The sequence below is a fragment of the Solea senegalensis genome, linkage group LG8, assembly GCF_019176455.1.
Source record: "Solea senegalensis isolate Sse05_10M linkage group LG8, IFAPA_SoseM_1, whole genome shotgun sequence".
NCBI lineage: Eukaryota > Metazoa > Chordata > Actinopteri > Pleuronectiformes > Soleidae > Solea > Solea senegalensis.
The window spans coordinates 6,877,674-6,894,895 of NC_058028.1; the positions used below are offsets into that span (position 1 = coordinate 6,877,674).

The 17,222-nt window shown below is 37.7% G+C and overlaps 1 protein-coding gene across 1 annotated transcript; it reads right to left on the minus strand.

The window, feature by feature from the left end:
* Positions 1–34: 34 nt before the first annotated feature.
* On the minus strand, positions 35–15,626 carry st14a (ST14 transmembrane serine protease matriptase a). The gene is made up of 19 exons (XM_044032879.1): positions 15,229–15,626; positions 11,351–11,510; positions 9,841–9,971; positions 9,658–9,728; positions 8,230–8,396; positions 8,101–8,136; positions 7,378–7,612; positions 6,208–6,350; positions 5,970–6,073; positions 5,212–5,324; positions 4,982–5,118; positions 4,794–4,898; positions 4,605–4,712; positions 3,957–4,073; positions 3,398–3,529; positions 3,042–3,225; positions 2,134–2,405; positions 1,601–1,737; positions 35–1,379 (listed from the first exon to the last, which is right to left on the minus strand). The coding sequence occupies exons 1-19, from the start codon at positions 15,268–15,270 to the stop codon at positions 1,221–1,223; spliced, it is 2,553 nt and encodes an 850-aa protein (XP_043888814.1). The 5' UTR covers positions 15,271–15,626; the 3' UTR covers positions 35–1,220.
* Positions 15,627–17,222: the final 1,596 nt, after the last annotated feature.

Genomic DNA, 17,222 nt, shown 5'->3' on the forward strand with positions numbered 1-17,222 from the left:
TCGAGTCGATTCAAGAAAATATTTATTTATTTAATTTTAATAAATCTTTATTGGTAACCACACAATAACAAACATAGTATTATCACACAGAAAACAAGAATAGCATAACACACATTCTGTATATAAAAAAATAGTCTAACATTCAGTTGTAAAGAATTGTAGAATTGTAATACATTAATAGGGCTTCTTAAATTTGAGATTGTGTTGAGGTATATGTACAGATCAGAATTTTTAAAAGGTGTTACATACGGTCAGTTTCTTTGCATTTGTTGCTATATGTATATACAATGAAGCCAAAAATAATGAGCAAGTTGATTGTTTATTATATATTGGATGCTTTTGAAAAGAGTTAAAACAATCTTTAAATATTTATGTCTATTTAAGTTTATTTTAGATGCAATGGAAATGTATTGTTTAAAACATTATTAAAAGAGAAATGTAACATAGGCTGGAAGTTATATTAGAAATATTTTATTTAAAAAACATCTCATGTACACATTTACACAGATTTAAAAAGACAGACGTTCTAATATTAGGGTGAAAGGTCACATTTGCATAATAATAACACGAACGATTCAACTCAAACAAAACCCATAACATTACTCTGTGTTTTATGCCAATAGAAAAGCATTCAAAAGGTAAAATACCGTCCATATTGAGGAGGCCAGTGGCAGGCAGAGATTTTTGCTGGACTAAAAATCAATTATAAAATGCATAAAATACCAAGCCATAGGAGGTAAGATGGAAGGAGCTTGCTGTCATTTAGTTTTCAATTCATAAAATTTAAAACAAAGACAGTAAGAAAAATTATTATTTTTTCTTTCCATAAAACAACAGAGTAAAAGGATGCATATTTCAAATGAGTGTCACGATCACAACTGAAATCTATTTACTGTGCACCACCTAACATTCGCTCTCCATTAAAAGAAACTAAAAACAGCAACAACAAAAAACAACAATTCATCACAAAAATAACAGACTTATTTACACATTTCATAAACCCTGCCCATAAAAACTGCAGTGGAAAAAGTGTTGCAATTGCTCCTGAAACAATTTTCCATTCCAGCCAGACAAGGAGTTGGGGGGCCACTACATTGACTGTTGACAAGAATCCCAAAAACAAATCAGTGTTCTTTCAAGGCAACAATCTGTATGATGCCTCCTCATCAGCATGTGTTCATGTCCTTACATTTGGCCTTGTCAGACCATTTCACAGTCGTCTAAACTCCCGTCTTTTCTTTGATCCACCCACGGAATTTGGTGACAGTTGTGTAGATACCAGGTTTGTTCCTGCGGGCGCAGCCATCGCCCCAACTCACCACACCGGCCAGGAACATGCGACTGCCGGATGGACTGGAAAGAGGACCGCCGGAGTCTCCCTGAAACAGACAAACACACACATATATATATACTTTTACTGGTGGTCCAGCGCGGTCAAGTCATGCAGATACTATTTTAACGATGTTTGACTTTTTTATTTTCTTTCCCAGTCCAGGCTGAATTAAACCAGGAGAAATGGACAACCTTCTGTGTCTGCGACTTTCTGTGAAAACAGCACTGAAGTAGAACTGAACATTCAAAGTTGTTTGAGTCTCCTTACCTGACAAGCATCGACTCCTCCGGTCAGCACTCCAGCACACAACATCCGAGAGGTGATCTGCCCTCCCATCAGTTTATCACACACAGAGTGGTTAATGATTCGGACCTGGGCCTTTTGGAGCACTGATGCAGCAAATCCTGAATCACAAACACACAAGCACTGTTTAGGTCTAAATGTCACGTTAGCCCGCTCAAGGCTCTTACAGGTCATTCAACACCTAATTAACTTTGCAAGAGTGATATTTTCCATTGACAGGTCCACAGAGGAGTGATGTGTGTGTGTTATCAGTCATAAATAACAAAGCATGAGTAAACAAAGCATAATACAGTTACAATAAATGATCACAATTATAAGCAGAGAATGCAAGGACAGATTTAGGTCATGTGATGAATTTAGACTTGAGTTATTCTATCTGACCTCCAGGGGGTGCAATTGTACTTCTGGTCAAATCCAAAAATACAAACTGTCATTTCAGTATTACTGGCTAAAGATATTCAGCAGAATGAGAAATAAACTGTTTTATCAGGACTCACCTCCTTCTCGAGTGGCACCCCACCCTGTGATCCACACAGTGTTACCAGTCGGAAAGTCATGTTGGGGAGCAGGTAAGCAGATGGGCTTGATATAGTCAGAGTAGGTGACTGGACTGTCGAGCTCCATCAGGGCAATGTCGTTGTCGTAAGTGTATGCGTTGTAGTTGGGGTGGGATATGACCTGCTTGAGGTTCCTCTTCACCACCGCACCTCCAATCTTGCGCTGGGTGTGGAGGCCGAGGTAAGCTTCCCACGTGCCGGGCTGAGAGTATCTGAGGACACACGCACAAAAAACCAAGACCACAAGATATTTAAGACTATTCATGGTCCAAAGCCCATTCAATAAATATCAGGAAGCAGGAAAAAGATTATAAATAGAATGCAAATATTAAGATGGGGAATGTGAGCATCACAACTCTATGGACCAAGCTCTGTGTGTTGTTTACAGTTACTGGATAAAGGCACTTATATTGACAGAGAGCAAGAATGACTGCCTAACTTACACTCACTGGCCACATTATTAGGTACATCACTACACATGGTCAAGACAACCTGCTTTAGTCCAAACCGAGCATCAGAGCGACGAATAAAAGTTAATTTAAGTGATTTTGAACGTGACATGGTTTTTGGTGGCAGATGGCTGATCTGAAGATTTCAGAACCTGCGGATCTAGCAGGATTTTCAAACATAATAAAACTCTAGGTATAAGCAATAGTTCTTTGGGTAAAAATACAGTTCAAGATGATAAAAAGGGAACGGTAACTTTAAAAATTAACTCAAATAATATGTCTCTGATTGCAGTAGTGCTAACAGCAGCAGATGACAACGCCACGCGCCAATCCCAACATGCGTTCCTAATATAATGGCCAGTGAGTGTATCCCATTGTGCAGCACAAAAAGGTTTTTACCTTGTCTTGCCGTCATCTTGCACACAGTGAGCGGCGGTGACCAGCCAGCGTGGACTGATGATGGAAGCTCCACACGCATGACTGTAACCTTTCACATGGAGGCTGACCTGCCAGGGAAACTCCCCTTCTTCTGTGTCCTGACCGCCCACAATACGCGATGTCTTAAACATGCTCCTCCCGCAGTCTAAAAAAAAGCAAACAAGGAAAAGAGCATTATGAATCAATCATCGACACCGCCGACTTGTAGCAGCTTGTTGTCAGGAAGCAGGCGGAGGTTCTGGTTTGTTTTGTCACGCTAGTAACAAATCGATGCAGACGGGAGATAATGGCTCAGTTATGATCTGACGCAGACATACCGCAGTTTTCCTCATCTGACCCGTCCTCGCAGTCCCGTGTGCCGTCACATTCTGGGTTCACTTTGCTGATGCACTTGTTGTTTTTACATTTATAGGTTACTTCACTGCAGCGTGTGTCAGTGTCTGCAGAGCCTACAGAGAAAGAGGAGAGAAGAAGAATTTAAATTTGACGACAATTATAAATACGTTTTCTTCTCAAATGTGCACATTTATTCTGCAGTTTAAAAAAAAAAACAACAACAACAAGCTACAGAATATAACTTTATATAACGTTAACAGTAACCTGTTCATACACAGAGCAGTGTGGATTGCCGTTGCAAACCATTTAAGACTGAACCAAACTGTCTACGCTTCATAATCTATAATCAACATTTCCTCTCTTGGTCTATCTACATCCTGTTGGCACCTCACTTCTGATTTGTCACCCTGATGATTTTCAAAACGTTGCCATGCATTAGCTGCACTAATTGAGGCTTTATAACTTCATAGGTGGTCATTATAGGTGTTCAGGTGGTGTGAACTGATCCTTTGACTTTTCAGGAGACAAAACTGGTCTCACCTCTGCCACAGTCGAGCTCGTCCGATCCGTCCCCACAGTCGTCCTTACCGTCACAGCGATTCTTCTCAGAGACACATTTGCTATTCCTACAAGCGATTTGTCCAGATTTGCATCCACCTTCGAAAGAAAAAAAAAAGCAAATGTGAGAAAGCTGATTTGACCTCTTTGTGAGAAATGTGTCCTCCAGACAACTGAATGTAACATTAATCATGATAATATCCTGTCTGGTGACTTTTTATTGATGCTGTCAGGACGACATTACCTGCCGCCACCCAGGAAGACAAACAACTACTCCAAGTCATTAATTCCTTCTGTCATTAAACTGCTGAATGCAGGGGTAACTTCTCATTTAAAAACACAGCAGAACTACTATGGCTTTATTTATTTTGGTATTACTTCTACATGTATCCTGTACATGTACATGACTCAATTTTTATCTTGTACAAATATGGATGATGGTCCCATATTACCTCTCTCCTCCCTGGTCTCCCTCAAAAATCCCTCCATAAACTTCAAGCAGCAACCCAAGCAAGCCCAATTCCTTTTTCCACTTGTCCACTGGCTTCCCATCAGGGATAGATTTATGTGTCTATATCTGTATCTGAACTCAAAGTATTGCACGGTGTTATGTGAAATAAATTCTCTTACCACAGTCGAGCTCATCTGTGCCGTCACCACAGTCATCAATACCGTCACATTTCCAGAACGACGGCTTACACAGTCCATTTTTACAACTGATGTGATCCGAGCGGCACTCTGGAGGGAAAACACAGTTTAAAAACATGAAATGTTACAAATCAAATCATGAGTATCATGAGTCTGATCTGATTTACTTACTGCATTTTAACTCATCGCTCATGTCTCCACAGTCGTTCCAGCCGTCGCACTGGAGTTCAGATTTAATGCAACGCTGGTTGTTGCACTGGAACTGCTTTGGACAAGCTGTAGATTACAAAGTGAACATGAGATACACTTTTGCTTAACGTTGTGAACAATCGTCATCAGGGAGAAACTGATTCACTTACGGTCTTTTACATCGATGGCCTCAAACTCGGCGTCAAAGCCTCGGTCCACGTAGGAGGAATCAGAGTAAAACACCACGGACATTGTGTTTGACTTGCTCGTTTCTGTTAATACTCCATCAGGTTGTTCGCCACACAATCTGAGGGTGAGGCGTACAAACACAATTGAAATGCTTAGTCTTCAAGGGAAAACCGTATATATCTGATTTTTATACATACAAGCATGGACTCACTTCTTTCCATTGACCTCCACGTAGTCTTTATAACAGCCTTTGCTGCTGTCCTGCCCGGGCTCAGACAGGAGGAACTTTTTGAATTTCAACATCACTGACTTGCCAGCAGGGACCTGAAAGATTGACAGACATGATTTAAGAAAGAAAATGGATATGCAATGACCTGACGTGCAATAAATAACAGACACAAAACAAAGATTCTTTGAGACTATATCCTCTGCGAGAACTGTAAGCTGTTTGGTAACAGCTAAGATAACAGCTGAGTCAGCAGAGTTGTTTGCTTTGATGATTTGGTGCCATGGTTAATTTGTTTGTGTCCACCATTGTCACTGCAAAACAACTGAACATTTTCTTTTTCTGATGAAATGAGAAGGAAACGGCTACAGGACAAGCTCCCCTCACAGCGCCCTCTGCTGGATGTAGGCTGGTATTTAAGGTTTTGAGTTTGATTTTTTAGCACTGTGCGGTCATTTAGATAAAGAGTGTATGAATGTAACTACTATGGGTCAATTTTAAAGCCAATGTTAATATTTTTATTGATGCACCACATTAGAGTTTGTGAATTTTGTACAATTTGCACAATTTGTGCAAATTGTGAAAACCTCTTTTATAACCAAGCGAAATTGGCGTGGAAACTGAAATATTTCTAAATGAATCAATGTTGAGTAAAATCAGAAATTAAACTGAATCTGAACCTTGTGAATCGGAATCAAATACATTCAGGAAATGGCAGAGTAATGTTTGGACTGACATCTCACCTCAATTGACCACTGACATGTGAGACGAGGAGGATAGTAATTTGGAAAATTGGGGGAAGAGAAAGTGCCCTTTTGGCCAGTTAGCTGACCACCGCATGTGGTGCCTGTAAAAAAACAAAAAAACAACAAATACAAATCATAAATAAAGACAGTGTATTTGTAATTATAGTTAAATGGATGGTACGTCTTAGAACGCAGGCTAAAGTGAGTGAATAATCTTGCAAACTTAAGTTCTTACCTTTAGTTCCACGGCGGACTTGTGACACTTTTGCTCTGAACCCTGGGTAATTTTCTCGATCATTCGTGGCCATAGTCACCAGCATGACGTTACCAGAGGACAGAAATGTGAGTTGTTCACTGGGTGAATAGTATCCACACATCCTGCAGGGGAAAATATGAAAATGAATTTCCTATGTGCACTGTTTTTCTGACTGGATGGTGTGGCCTTTTCTTTGAGATACAGCAGTAGTTTTCCTCAGAGTTGATATTGTGTTGTGTCATAACAAGCATCCATGTTGTGAAAAACACTTGACCCTTGGTGAAAGCATTTGTCTTTATTGTTTAGATATGCCATATAATAACATAGCATATAAGGGACAGATGTAAAACATGTATAGCGACTAGAGCTGCACCTAACAATTTTGTCTCTACATTAATCTATAAGTTGTTTGGTCCATAAAATGTGAAAAATGTTGATAAATTTTCAAAACAAAAATAATTCAGCTTTAATGACTTCTTGTATGTTATATGGAGCAAAGTAACCTGAATATTTAGGCAGGTATGCTGAAAAACTAAAGAACTTGTTTTTATAATTGAATAATAATAATGATAAGAATTAATAAATATCTGAATCGATGGCAGATTAAAAATTAGTTGGTGATTAATTTAGCAATCGATTTAGAATCGACTAATCTATGCAATCCTAATGGTGACGTTTTGCTGATGTGTTTGTTTTGACAAAAATAAAACCAGGGAAAAAAACTTATAATTCTCTTTTTTGTTTTAAAAAAAGCTATGGATTTAAGTTTGTCTGCCAAAAAGATCAGTGGTTTTAATGTTGTGGCTGACTGCCGCATGTTATTCTTCTTTATGCACTGATAATCAACACATTATTTATAATTATAATAATTAGTGTTGTAATTAGTTATTACAAACTAAAGCAGATAACTTGTATGTTAATTATTGTATGTAAATATTGTATGTTAAATAATTTCATGACCTCAACAGCTTGTGATTTTCCTAGTTTGAAGAGGCCAATCACATTCTCACATTTCTAACTCCTAGTCCTTTTACAAGCCTGAACTTTGGGCATGTGATCTGCAGCTTCATGTATAGTTCATGTATGTACAGTGAACCTGTGTATCAGGGAAAGAGCTGTAAACAAATGAAGCAAAAAAGCCAAACTCACTCCTCCATAACGCGACTCTCGATGGCCACCAGGGAGTCGTAGATTTTGACAAAATCGTTCCTGCAGTCGTCCTCCAGGTTCATGGTGTCGAAGTCCAACTTGATGACGTAGTTTGGGTCGGCTCTCAGCTGCCACTGGATGAAGGTGTTGGAGGAATACGGACTGTTGGGGAAGCCGGGGGATTGGATCTGCCCGATGTAATTGGACCTTGTGTGTTCGGAAAACTTCAAAAATCCTGAGAGAGAAACAATGTCAAACAACTTATTTACCACAAAAGTTTAGGCATAGAGGTTCAAATGTGTAGTTTCATATTATAATGAATTGCAATAGGGCTACAACTAATAATTATTTTCATAATCAATGAATCTGACAATTATATTTCTACATTTAAGGATTATTTGTTTGGTCCATAAAATGATGATTGCTGTTTTTGAATCATCGAAATGATAATGTTCTTAAAAGTTAATACAATGTTATTCAGTTTTAATGAATACTTTTTTATATGGAGCAAAGAAATCTGAATATATTCCCATTGATGAGGCTGAAAAATCTGAGAAAATGCATTATTGACTATCAAAACAGTTAATTCAATGTATTAATTTCTGCAGCCCTAAGTTCAAACTATGCTTTGATATAAAACTGAGAAATAACATGTACTGTAGGTATTTCACACAACATTATTTACATTATTTCACTGATGACAAAAACAAACTGAGCACTTACTGCTGAACGATCCAGAAACCAGACGGGTATCCAGTGCTGTGAAAAGGACACAGACATTATTGATATACCTTTTGATACCTTTGATACCTCGATCAAAATTAGGTTAAATGAGATTTGCTTCTACTCTACCTGCAGACACCACATCATCAAGGACCAGAGCGTTGCCAGGTCTATTCAGCGCACGCTGCTCTTTTTCCACGAGCCTGTCCACTGTCGCCATGGCGCTGTCGACGGCTGCCTCTTGGCCTGAAGGGATGTTGAACTCAGAGAGGTGGTAAGCAATTACGCTTCCTTCACTAGAATGCAAGAGGTAAGGAAAAATTAATTAATAAAATAAAATAAAATAAAATAAATTCAAACTGATGCAATGTTGCCTGGGAAACCTTTGATTTCACTTACACATGACTTTATATTAATTACCTTTTTGCGTTTCAAAATCAAATTTTTGTGTTTCACAGCTCAACAATTAAACTTGGCTTTTAGGATTTTATTACACACAAATGTACTGTTATGCATTATTAGATTATGTTTTAAAATATTTACATAGGTGCTATTAAATCAGAATGTTCTGCTCCAATTATTATTATTTTTTTACATACCAGTGTGTCAGGTTTAGTGACATTATCTGAAAACTTCTGCCTCACACTGTGCTGTAGCATTTGAAACAAAAAGCCCTTCCTGTGACAACCTGTGTATGATTTGTCCTTTCTGGGCTACTGTACAAACATGACAGTAACTACTGGTGGACTGGGGCCACTCCCGTGTAACATAAACGTAAATCCAATGTAATGAAAACCACAAGACTTTAAAAAATTTAGGTGACGGTAAATTTAAAGGTAGAATACAGGAGGTAGATATCACAAACTGATAAATGGATGACTAATGACTGCTGTCTTGTGCTTGGTTTTACAGTCTGTAATATTTGAATTTATGTTTTTTTTTTGTTATTTCTTATAAGTGTAAAAGAGATTTTAATCTAAGTAGCCCTCATTTGTCATTATCTGATCCATCTACATTCACTATAGATGGATCAGAGAAAAAAGACCCAGAGGAGAAACTTTTAAGACTTAAATAGATGTGAAAATGCCTGAAACCTAAGATCAAAGACAGTCAGAAGCATTGGCATTGACATTGCATTAAATATTTCATTTATACATCCATGATATTGCAAGTCATAATATAATTAAGGATTATAACAACAATTCTTTATAATAAGATGAAGAAATAATGGTCGAACCTCAAAATCACCACCAAAAAGCAATAACAATAACAATACTCCGACACAGCCACACACTGCACTGTGAGTCCACAATGATTTCAAACTTTTGTACACGAGGTGAGGCCTTACATGAGATTTGATCATCCTTTATTCTGGAACACTTTCGTTTCACACAATGTGACTTCATAGTACAATATTGGTTTGATGAAAACTACATTTTAAACACTGTATTCAATATCTGTTGATAAATATACCCTAAATTATACACACAGGATCTTTAAATGAGAGTTTAAGATATCCTACAAACCAACACAAACACACGGTGCTCACTGCCTTACCTGAAAGCTTGAACTGTGGAACCCACGTAGTATTTAGCCAGTTGTGGACTCTTGGAGTAAATGGTTTTGAGCTGAAGTCGGGAACATAACCACAACAGAGCATGAATTAAATTAAATTCAGTCAAAAGTTGAATAATCTGAAGATGTAAAGCAGTGAAGCAGAGAAGTGGGCAGCGGTCTCACCTGTGTGATCACCTGCCTTGCCAGTGCCTTAAACTCTGAGCTGTTGGAGTTCTCATAGGCCTCTTCAAACACCTGGTTGGTGATCCGCATGGAGCCGCTGTACATCCTCTTGATACGAACATCTTTACGGACTGTCGGCAAACACACAGACAATTACCTCTGAGTTTAGTTTAAATTCTAGTCTTTAATAGATTTATCTTCTGTGTTCTGTGTGATGTTTTCAGTCCCTCTGATGTTTGCATGTACCTTTAATATCTCCTCCTATGATTTAGGCATTTGCATGTGCAAATAAAGGGAAAGACGGTGCTCAAACTTGTTGTATAGGAAGCTTTCAAAGTTCATTCAAACCATGCATATTTGTATGTAAAGGGAAGTTAATGCACAGGTTGTTTTAATCTACATCTTTTACCTCCATAACAAAAGTCAATTATCATTTAGTTTTTCACAGCCTGTCAACAGATTTAAGTAAAACGCAGACTAAGAAAAATTTATTTAATTTGAAACACTTTTTGTCCAATTAGACTAAGATGACTAACAATTTAGTCTGAACGAAAACCGTATGGGCAATTTCAAATGCAAGTTGATACACAACATCTGATGTTGTAATACTAGGAAACATTGAATATCACAATATGACTTTCAATAAATAAACAAATATTGCCAACATTGACCAAACCACACACATGAAATTAAATGGAAATTAAATGTAAAAATTATACTTTAAACCCAACAGCAATCTTTCTCATTGCAACTGTGTAACCAGTTCTCTTATCATTTCTTTATTTTTCTGCCAAACCAAGTAGTTGATAATGTCCCAACACAAAGAAACTATAAAATGATAAATTATCTACCTTTATGTTAAGTGTTTAACCAAACAAAACTAAGGAGGAACAATCAACATGTTTCTTCAAATGAAGCAATTCTTTGTGATAGCTGAATCTTTTGCCCTATGTTTATAGATACACTGAATTTCTTCAAACTAACTTCACCATGGTCTTCAAGAAGTGTCAGCGGTCCAGCCGAAATAAGACTGAATTTAAATTACGCAACTTCAACACTAGATAATATAATTTTGTCAAAGGGAAATTCTCAACTATAAGAAAACAAATTCCGTCTCTTCCACTGGGTCCACAGCGCGTTGAGCTTAGAGGAGCGGCATGAAGATGCATTGAAGAAACCTCTTAAATTTCATCACAATGTTCAATTAACAGCGAGCAAAGGGGATTGGGTACAATGCCCATCCCTAGTTCACAAGTATAAAGGAAGGTAACCTATATGGACACACTTTAATTGTAATTCAAGTGTTGTAATTCAACGCTGTTAGTTAAGTTTCTATCTGCAACATGTTGTCGAGTCAGTTTCATAATTGCAGTCATAATAATAGTGTTGTTACTGGTGTCACGGTGTCACAATTGAGTTCAGTGACCGTCAGTTTTCTTTCTCTTCTTCACTTCTGTGTCTGTACATAAAATCACTCCAGTGGACTGAGGCAAGACGAAGGGCTACTTACAGTGGAAATGCCAGACTAGCAGTCCAGCCATAAGCGCAACCACGGCAGCGAAGATGACCACACCGATCACAGCCCCAATTTTTCCCGGACCCTTTTTCTTCTCAAGCTTTTTGTTATCAGAGGCTGGCAGGAACTGGACAGACGTGTCCCAGTCTTTGTCCTGGTTGAGAGAAAGAAAAACAAGATCATGCAGCTGATATTTTTTTTCATCATTTTTAAAGGTCTCAATTTTCGCCTGTCCAGGCTTAAATGCTGCGTCTTAGTTTTTAAAATAAAATGAAGGCAGCAGCCATAGATGTTTTTGGCAAACTGAGGTAATGTGGATGGCAGCCACATCCAGAGCACTATGGATGTCACCTCAAACGGCCAGAATCATGCCCAGCAAGTTTAATACTACTACTCATGACATAAGACTTTCATTTTGCTGTGTTTGCTACAACAAATGTCACATGGTGTTGCTTTAAATCCCCATATATTGTTTGAAACTAGGGCTTTCTTCGTATATCGATGAGTTCTTTATTCCGGAAAATGGTGACATGAAGATGTTCTCAAATGTATTGTTTTTTCCACAAACCACAATCATTCACTTCAAATCAATCTAATAAAAAAATCTGAGAACCTAAACACTGAAACTGATCATTTGGTTATCAATATAGTTAATGAGAATTGTTGCAGCCCTGAGTCAATCAATTTCACAGGAGGGTGAGAGAAATGTGTTGCTCTTTCTAGACATGCAGCTGCTTTTTCATCTACGATATCGACAGTATAATCAGTTTTATTCTTGTAAAAACGACAATGAAAATGCTGTGGCTTTTTTTACCCGAGTAGATAATCAACTAGAGATAAGTGACTGCTTCAGACAGCAAGTAGATACTTGTGTATGTAAGGAATGCCCTCAGCCTATGGTCAACTAGTAACTACACAGCTTTATTCTAAAGCAGATGAGCTGCTGGTATAATCTCAAACCAATGTCCTGGACAAGTGGTTTTATATGGAAAATAAATAGTCATGAATCATCCTTCAAAATCCAGTCACGAAAAGCCCGGAGGAGAGTTTCAGTGACTTGTTGCCGTTTATGAATCAAAAGGAAACGTCAAGTCTGAGTCAGAGCTCTGTTGTTACCTTTAAGAGGAGACACGGGAGAGGGGGGAGGGAGGACCAAGGTTTCACCATGTAAAATCCTGTCAAACCTGCTGTGACCAAACTACTCACACAGCTGAAGTGGAAACACAACAAGTTTCTGAGCTCGGCTGCATGGCAGAGTTCACAGAAAGACTGCAAAGATTTAAAATGTCTTTGATTTTAGGGCTGCCAATTTCTAAAAATAAAATATTCTAACTAATTATTGTGGCACTTTTTGATTTTTTGTACCCGTTTAAACCCAACACTAACAATGACTTGCACATTAACTGTATGAGGGTATGGCAACTGCTGAATCACCTCAAAAAATTAAACAAGACAGTTTTACATTTGTCACATTCAATTCTCACTGCAGCGTGGAAAACATTTTGACAACTGTCCTCTGTTTTGTGCTCTGACCTGTTTGTATACCAAATATTGTTGGCAAAGGTTACAAGCTGCAAATTCAATTAAATTAGATTCTATTTTAAAAATGCCATAACACTGCATCTCCTTATAAACAAGATGAAAGACTCCTGGCTGTATTGTTTATTAAAAACACAAGAATTGCTAAAATACTGTCACAGCTCCTGAAAAGCTTAATGAAGTGTGAAATAAGCCACAAAGTGTCCATATTTTGTGACACTATGGGGACTTTGTGATTGCCCATGTTTCAATCAATTTAATTATGATAACACTATGAATTAATCATATAATATTCCTTGTTAATAAGCTAAATATCTCATTTAGCTTCTCATTCCTGAGGACAGGAGAAATACATGTCATGCAATCATGCGCAAATCAATGCCCTGCTTTCCTGTCAGTGACCATAAACAGACTTTAGCACCGTTAACCTCGCCTTGTAGTACCGTGAATACATGTATAGTGAATGACTGTTAGTCAACACAACAGGAGGACTCAACTGAACAAGTTGCAACAGGGTGGAGGAACCTGGAGGAATTCAGGCAGCAGCTCAGTGGTTTCCCAACATGCATTCTCCATAGATATGTTAAAATAACCGTGTCAAGAATGGTTTATTCAGAGAATTTGACTATTACTGACTCTTTTCTGCAGGTGGGAAGAAACCTGGTGCAAACACAAGGGCATTGGGTTGAAGGTTTAACCACGAAACTAAATGTTTTCTGACGATTTCTGCCATTTCCCCTGCGAACGATAGCTATGACGTGAATGAATAAAAAACGGCTCGAGTATGCATCGTGAAAACGCCTGCTGTAATGTGCACCACTATTTTTGCAGCACAGGAATTAGAGGTGCACAGAATGAAGAAATGGCTGGAAAAACAAGTTTAAGAGTTCACCTTGAAAGTGCCACATGAAACTCTATGACACAGATACTGATCTGCACTGATTCAGAAGAAAGAAATGAAAGCTGTGTTTTTTTCCATTTTGGTTTTGATCTTTAATCAATAGTGCGTTGAGAGTGACTACATACACATGTCATGATGTTGGAATGAATTCCTTATGGAGGATTACATTTATATTCCTGCTTACATGTTACAGGTCATAGTCTGATTGTAACTACATTATGACCACAGAGACTTTAATATTGTCATTCGTTTTTGTAAAACATTCTGAATAAATGTGTAAACATATTAAGGTGGAGGCTTCAAAGTCCATATTATATACACACACACACACACATATATATGTATATATATATATATATATATATATATAAAATGTATTTTTAGAAATTATAATCTGATTGACACGTAATGTGACTAGAATTGCAATACTCAACCTATTTTAATTTGATTAAAGTAGATGGACTTTAATTCTGTGTAAAGCTGGTGTGAGAAAGTTCTCTTGCCTATAAATTATTGATCTAACATTTGTGCATTAACGTAATGGACACCCTCTAAATTGAACTACCTTAAAATTAAAAGTGACCCTGCATACTGGGGATTGCTTGAGTGAATGTTCTACAGTTGTACAGTGTGCCCCAACGTGCAGGACGTGTGGAGAAAAGTTCCCGACTGTATACAAATTTTTGATCACAAATTCTGCTTTTGCATTAGTTATTGGGAGACAATCTACCCTGAAATATTATAAATATTAAATGGATACAGGCTGCTATCATGCTGGGTGGGAGACCTTTCAGTCTGGTAAAATATGCTTGCCAAAGTGACAGAACATATCGATTTACTCTGCTGGGAAAGTTGGATGGATTTTATTTGTCGTTTCTTTTTTCTTTAATTACATCAGTGGCTCGCTTTAAGACAAACCTATTTGCCTATACATACACATTTAATCTGCTTCTTTGGTCCCATTATCGCAGTTTAAAGACTTATTATTATACTTATCGTCTCTTTATTTACTTATGTTTCGCCCCATATCTCATGTTCTATATACATGTTGTGTCATCTTTTGTTGTTTGTTCATGGATTAAAAGTACAAATGTGCAATCGGTGTTAAAGTCACTCTAGAGCTGGGAAATGATTCAATAACAATACATAGTGGGAGATAATTTTCACCCATATCAGCAACTATACACTTGGCTTTTAACAAGTATTTCTGTCCATATATGTAAAACCTCAAATAAATGTACCAACAATTGTCAAAAAGAAGCAAAACTCAATTTATCATGATACTTGTCAACATCTACTGATTTGAAACTTTTAAAATCGTCCTTGTTAGGCCCACGGAGCCTTAACCGTTTCATTTGAAACAAACAAACACAAACAAATAAACATCTCACAGAAAGAAAGTATAGGCTGTGCAGAGGCACTAGTTTCTTACCGAGTTTGGGGTGTATCTCAGTCCACTATCCATGTAATCCATCAGGGTTTGCCACCTGCGACAAAATTAAAACTAAAAAACGAACAAACACCTATCTACTTCTTCTCGTCCACCTGAACTCCTCTGTCTTTTTTTTATTTCCTTCGACCTCTGGTAGTTTTGAAACTTCCCTCAGGCTGTTTTCCGAGGTGCACCTGCAGGCCGTTGTCGCCAAGAGATTAGTAACGTTCTTTGTCAATTAATTCAGAGAAAACGACACAGAAGTGTATAATAGAGATTAAAAGGAGGGGGAAGCAGTCCTCTGGAATTGTTAAATGAAGACTCTTTTTCAGCTGTTCACTGGTGCGTGTCCCACCTGGATATGTCGCCTACCTGTCGCTGTACGTGTTACCAGTAACTACAACGGAGGGAAACTAGCCGAGGAGGGGGGCGGGGGGGAAGAAAAAGGTGTTCCGGGAGCTTCAGGTTTCTACGGGCGTGTCTCCCGCAGCTACAAGCACTTCCTGTTTACAGATGAGAGCGACCTTTTGAAAGCGAAGTCACATGGAGAAAATATTCATAAAAGTACCAAAAATCAACAAACAAACAGTAACTGCGTTTTTAGGCGTACAGTGAGATACATTTACGGTTTGTTTTTGCGTATATGAAGAAGCTTGGGGGGGGGGGACACAATTAAGGCCTGCACTCAGGTTTAAAAACTGTAAAAGTAAAAGAAAAGAACGGAAGAAACATCACTTTTTAGAAAACTATCACCGATTTAGTAAAGGTTTCGTGTAGCCTATTTTTAGTATCAGTCATGTGATTTGTTTGACAGTTTGGTTTTTTTGGGGGGAGTAAAATGATGACTCATTCACCTCCATTCTTTTTTTTACAACCCTGGTCATGATGAGACACAGGTTTCTGTTTGAGGACATCCTCCCCCGTAAAGGAAATCCCCACAACAGTCTACATGGAATTTAAACCCATCCATGTTTTGCAATATCATGTATAAATGCGTCTGACGCAGGCAGAGTGATACATCTTGTCAGGACATGTACACTGTACACCTGAAACATTTCAAAATAAACCCCTGACCTGAAACACCTTAAAGGTCAAGTGTGTAAAACACACTGTAGGTAAAATCTTTTTTTTTTTTTCCAATTTTGCTGCTAATTGAAGACTCCATATGGCACTTTCCCACTATAGTAGCAAGGCTCGGCATGGCCAGACATTGTGTTATATGACACAAATATGCAAATTAGTGACGAGTGAAGCAGTTGTTTTCAGTGTACCGAATCATTAGAATCTGTTAATGAAGAAATTCAGTACTTCCTGCACAACTACATTCCCCCCCGACATTTTATGACCTATTTTATCTGTTGATGCTGCGAAGCACTTTGCAATGACAAATGTGTGGTCCTATACTAATACATTTTATTATTATTGTTGTTGTTATGGTTATTATTATTTAAATGTGTTTACATCGATATTCATGCTTAACTGAAAAAACTTGACATATAATACACTTTTTAGATTTGAAAAAAATATGTTTACATGCTGTATGTGTATAATCACTTAAAGTAATCAATGAAACTAATTTGGTTTACATAGACTAGGAATAAGCTTTTTACATGTGCTATAGGCATGTGCTAATGTCATCGGAAGTCTTTCGGATTCCAAATCACAAATATTAAACATGTTTGATATTTATGACTGAACAGCAATTGAGAGCGTGAGCAGAACCCGCAATAACCTATGATACGTACATTTGTTTAGAATCGCAACTTGTACAAGTTCTTGTGTCTGTGGTCCCCCACATTTTTAAAATCAAGTCAGATGTCAAAATATCAAGAGTGGTGAGCAGAGGTGTTGTTTTTTTACATTTTGCAGTGCCACCACCAGATGTCACCAATTCTTACAAAATAGATCTTTAAACATAGGGTATCTATCTATCTATCTATCTATCTATCTATCTATCTATGTATCTAATCTGTATAAAAGACGACACATCCATA

What these genes read in the sequence shown, in the direction of transcription:
- st14a (XM_044032879.1), bottom strand. Translation starts at nt 15,270, where the DNA reads ATGGATTACATGGATAGTGGACTGAGATACACCCCAAACTCG. An exon ending in GAGAGTCGCGTTATGGAGGA is followed by an intron (nt 6,351 to 7,377) that starts GTGAGTTTGGCT and finishes TTTCCCCTGCAG; the next exon opens with GATGTGTGGATACTATTCAC. An exon ending in AGTCCGCCGTGGAACTAAAG is followed by an intron (nt 6,074 to 6,207) that starts GTAAGAACTTAA and finishes GTTTTTTTACAG; the next exon opens with GCACCACATGCGGTGGTCAG.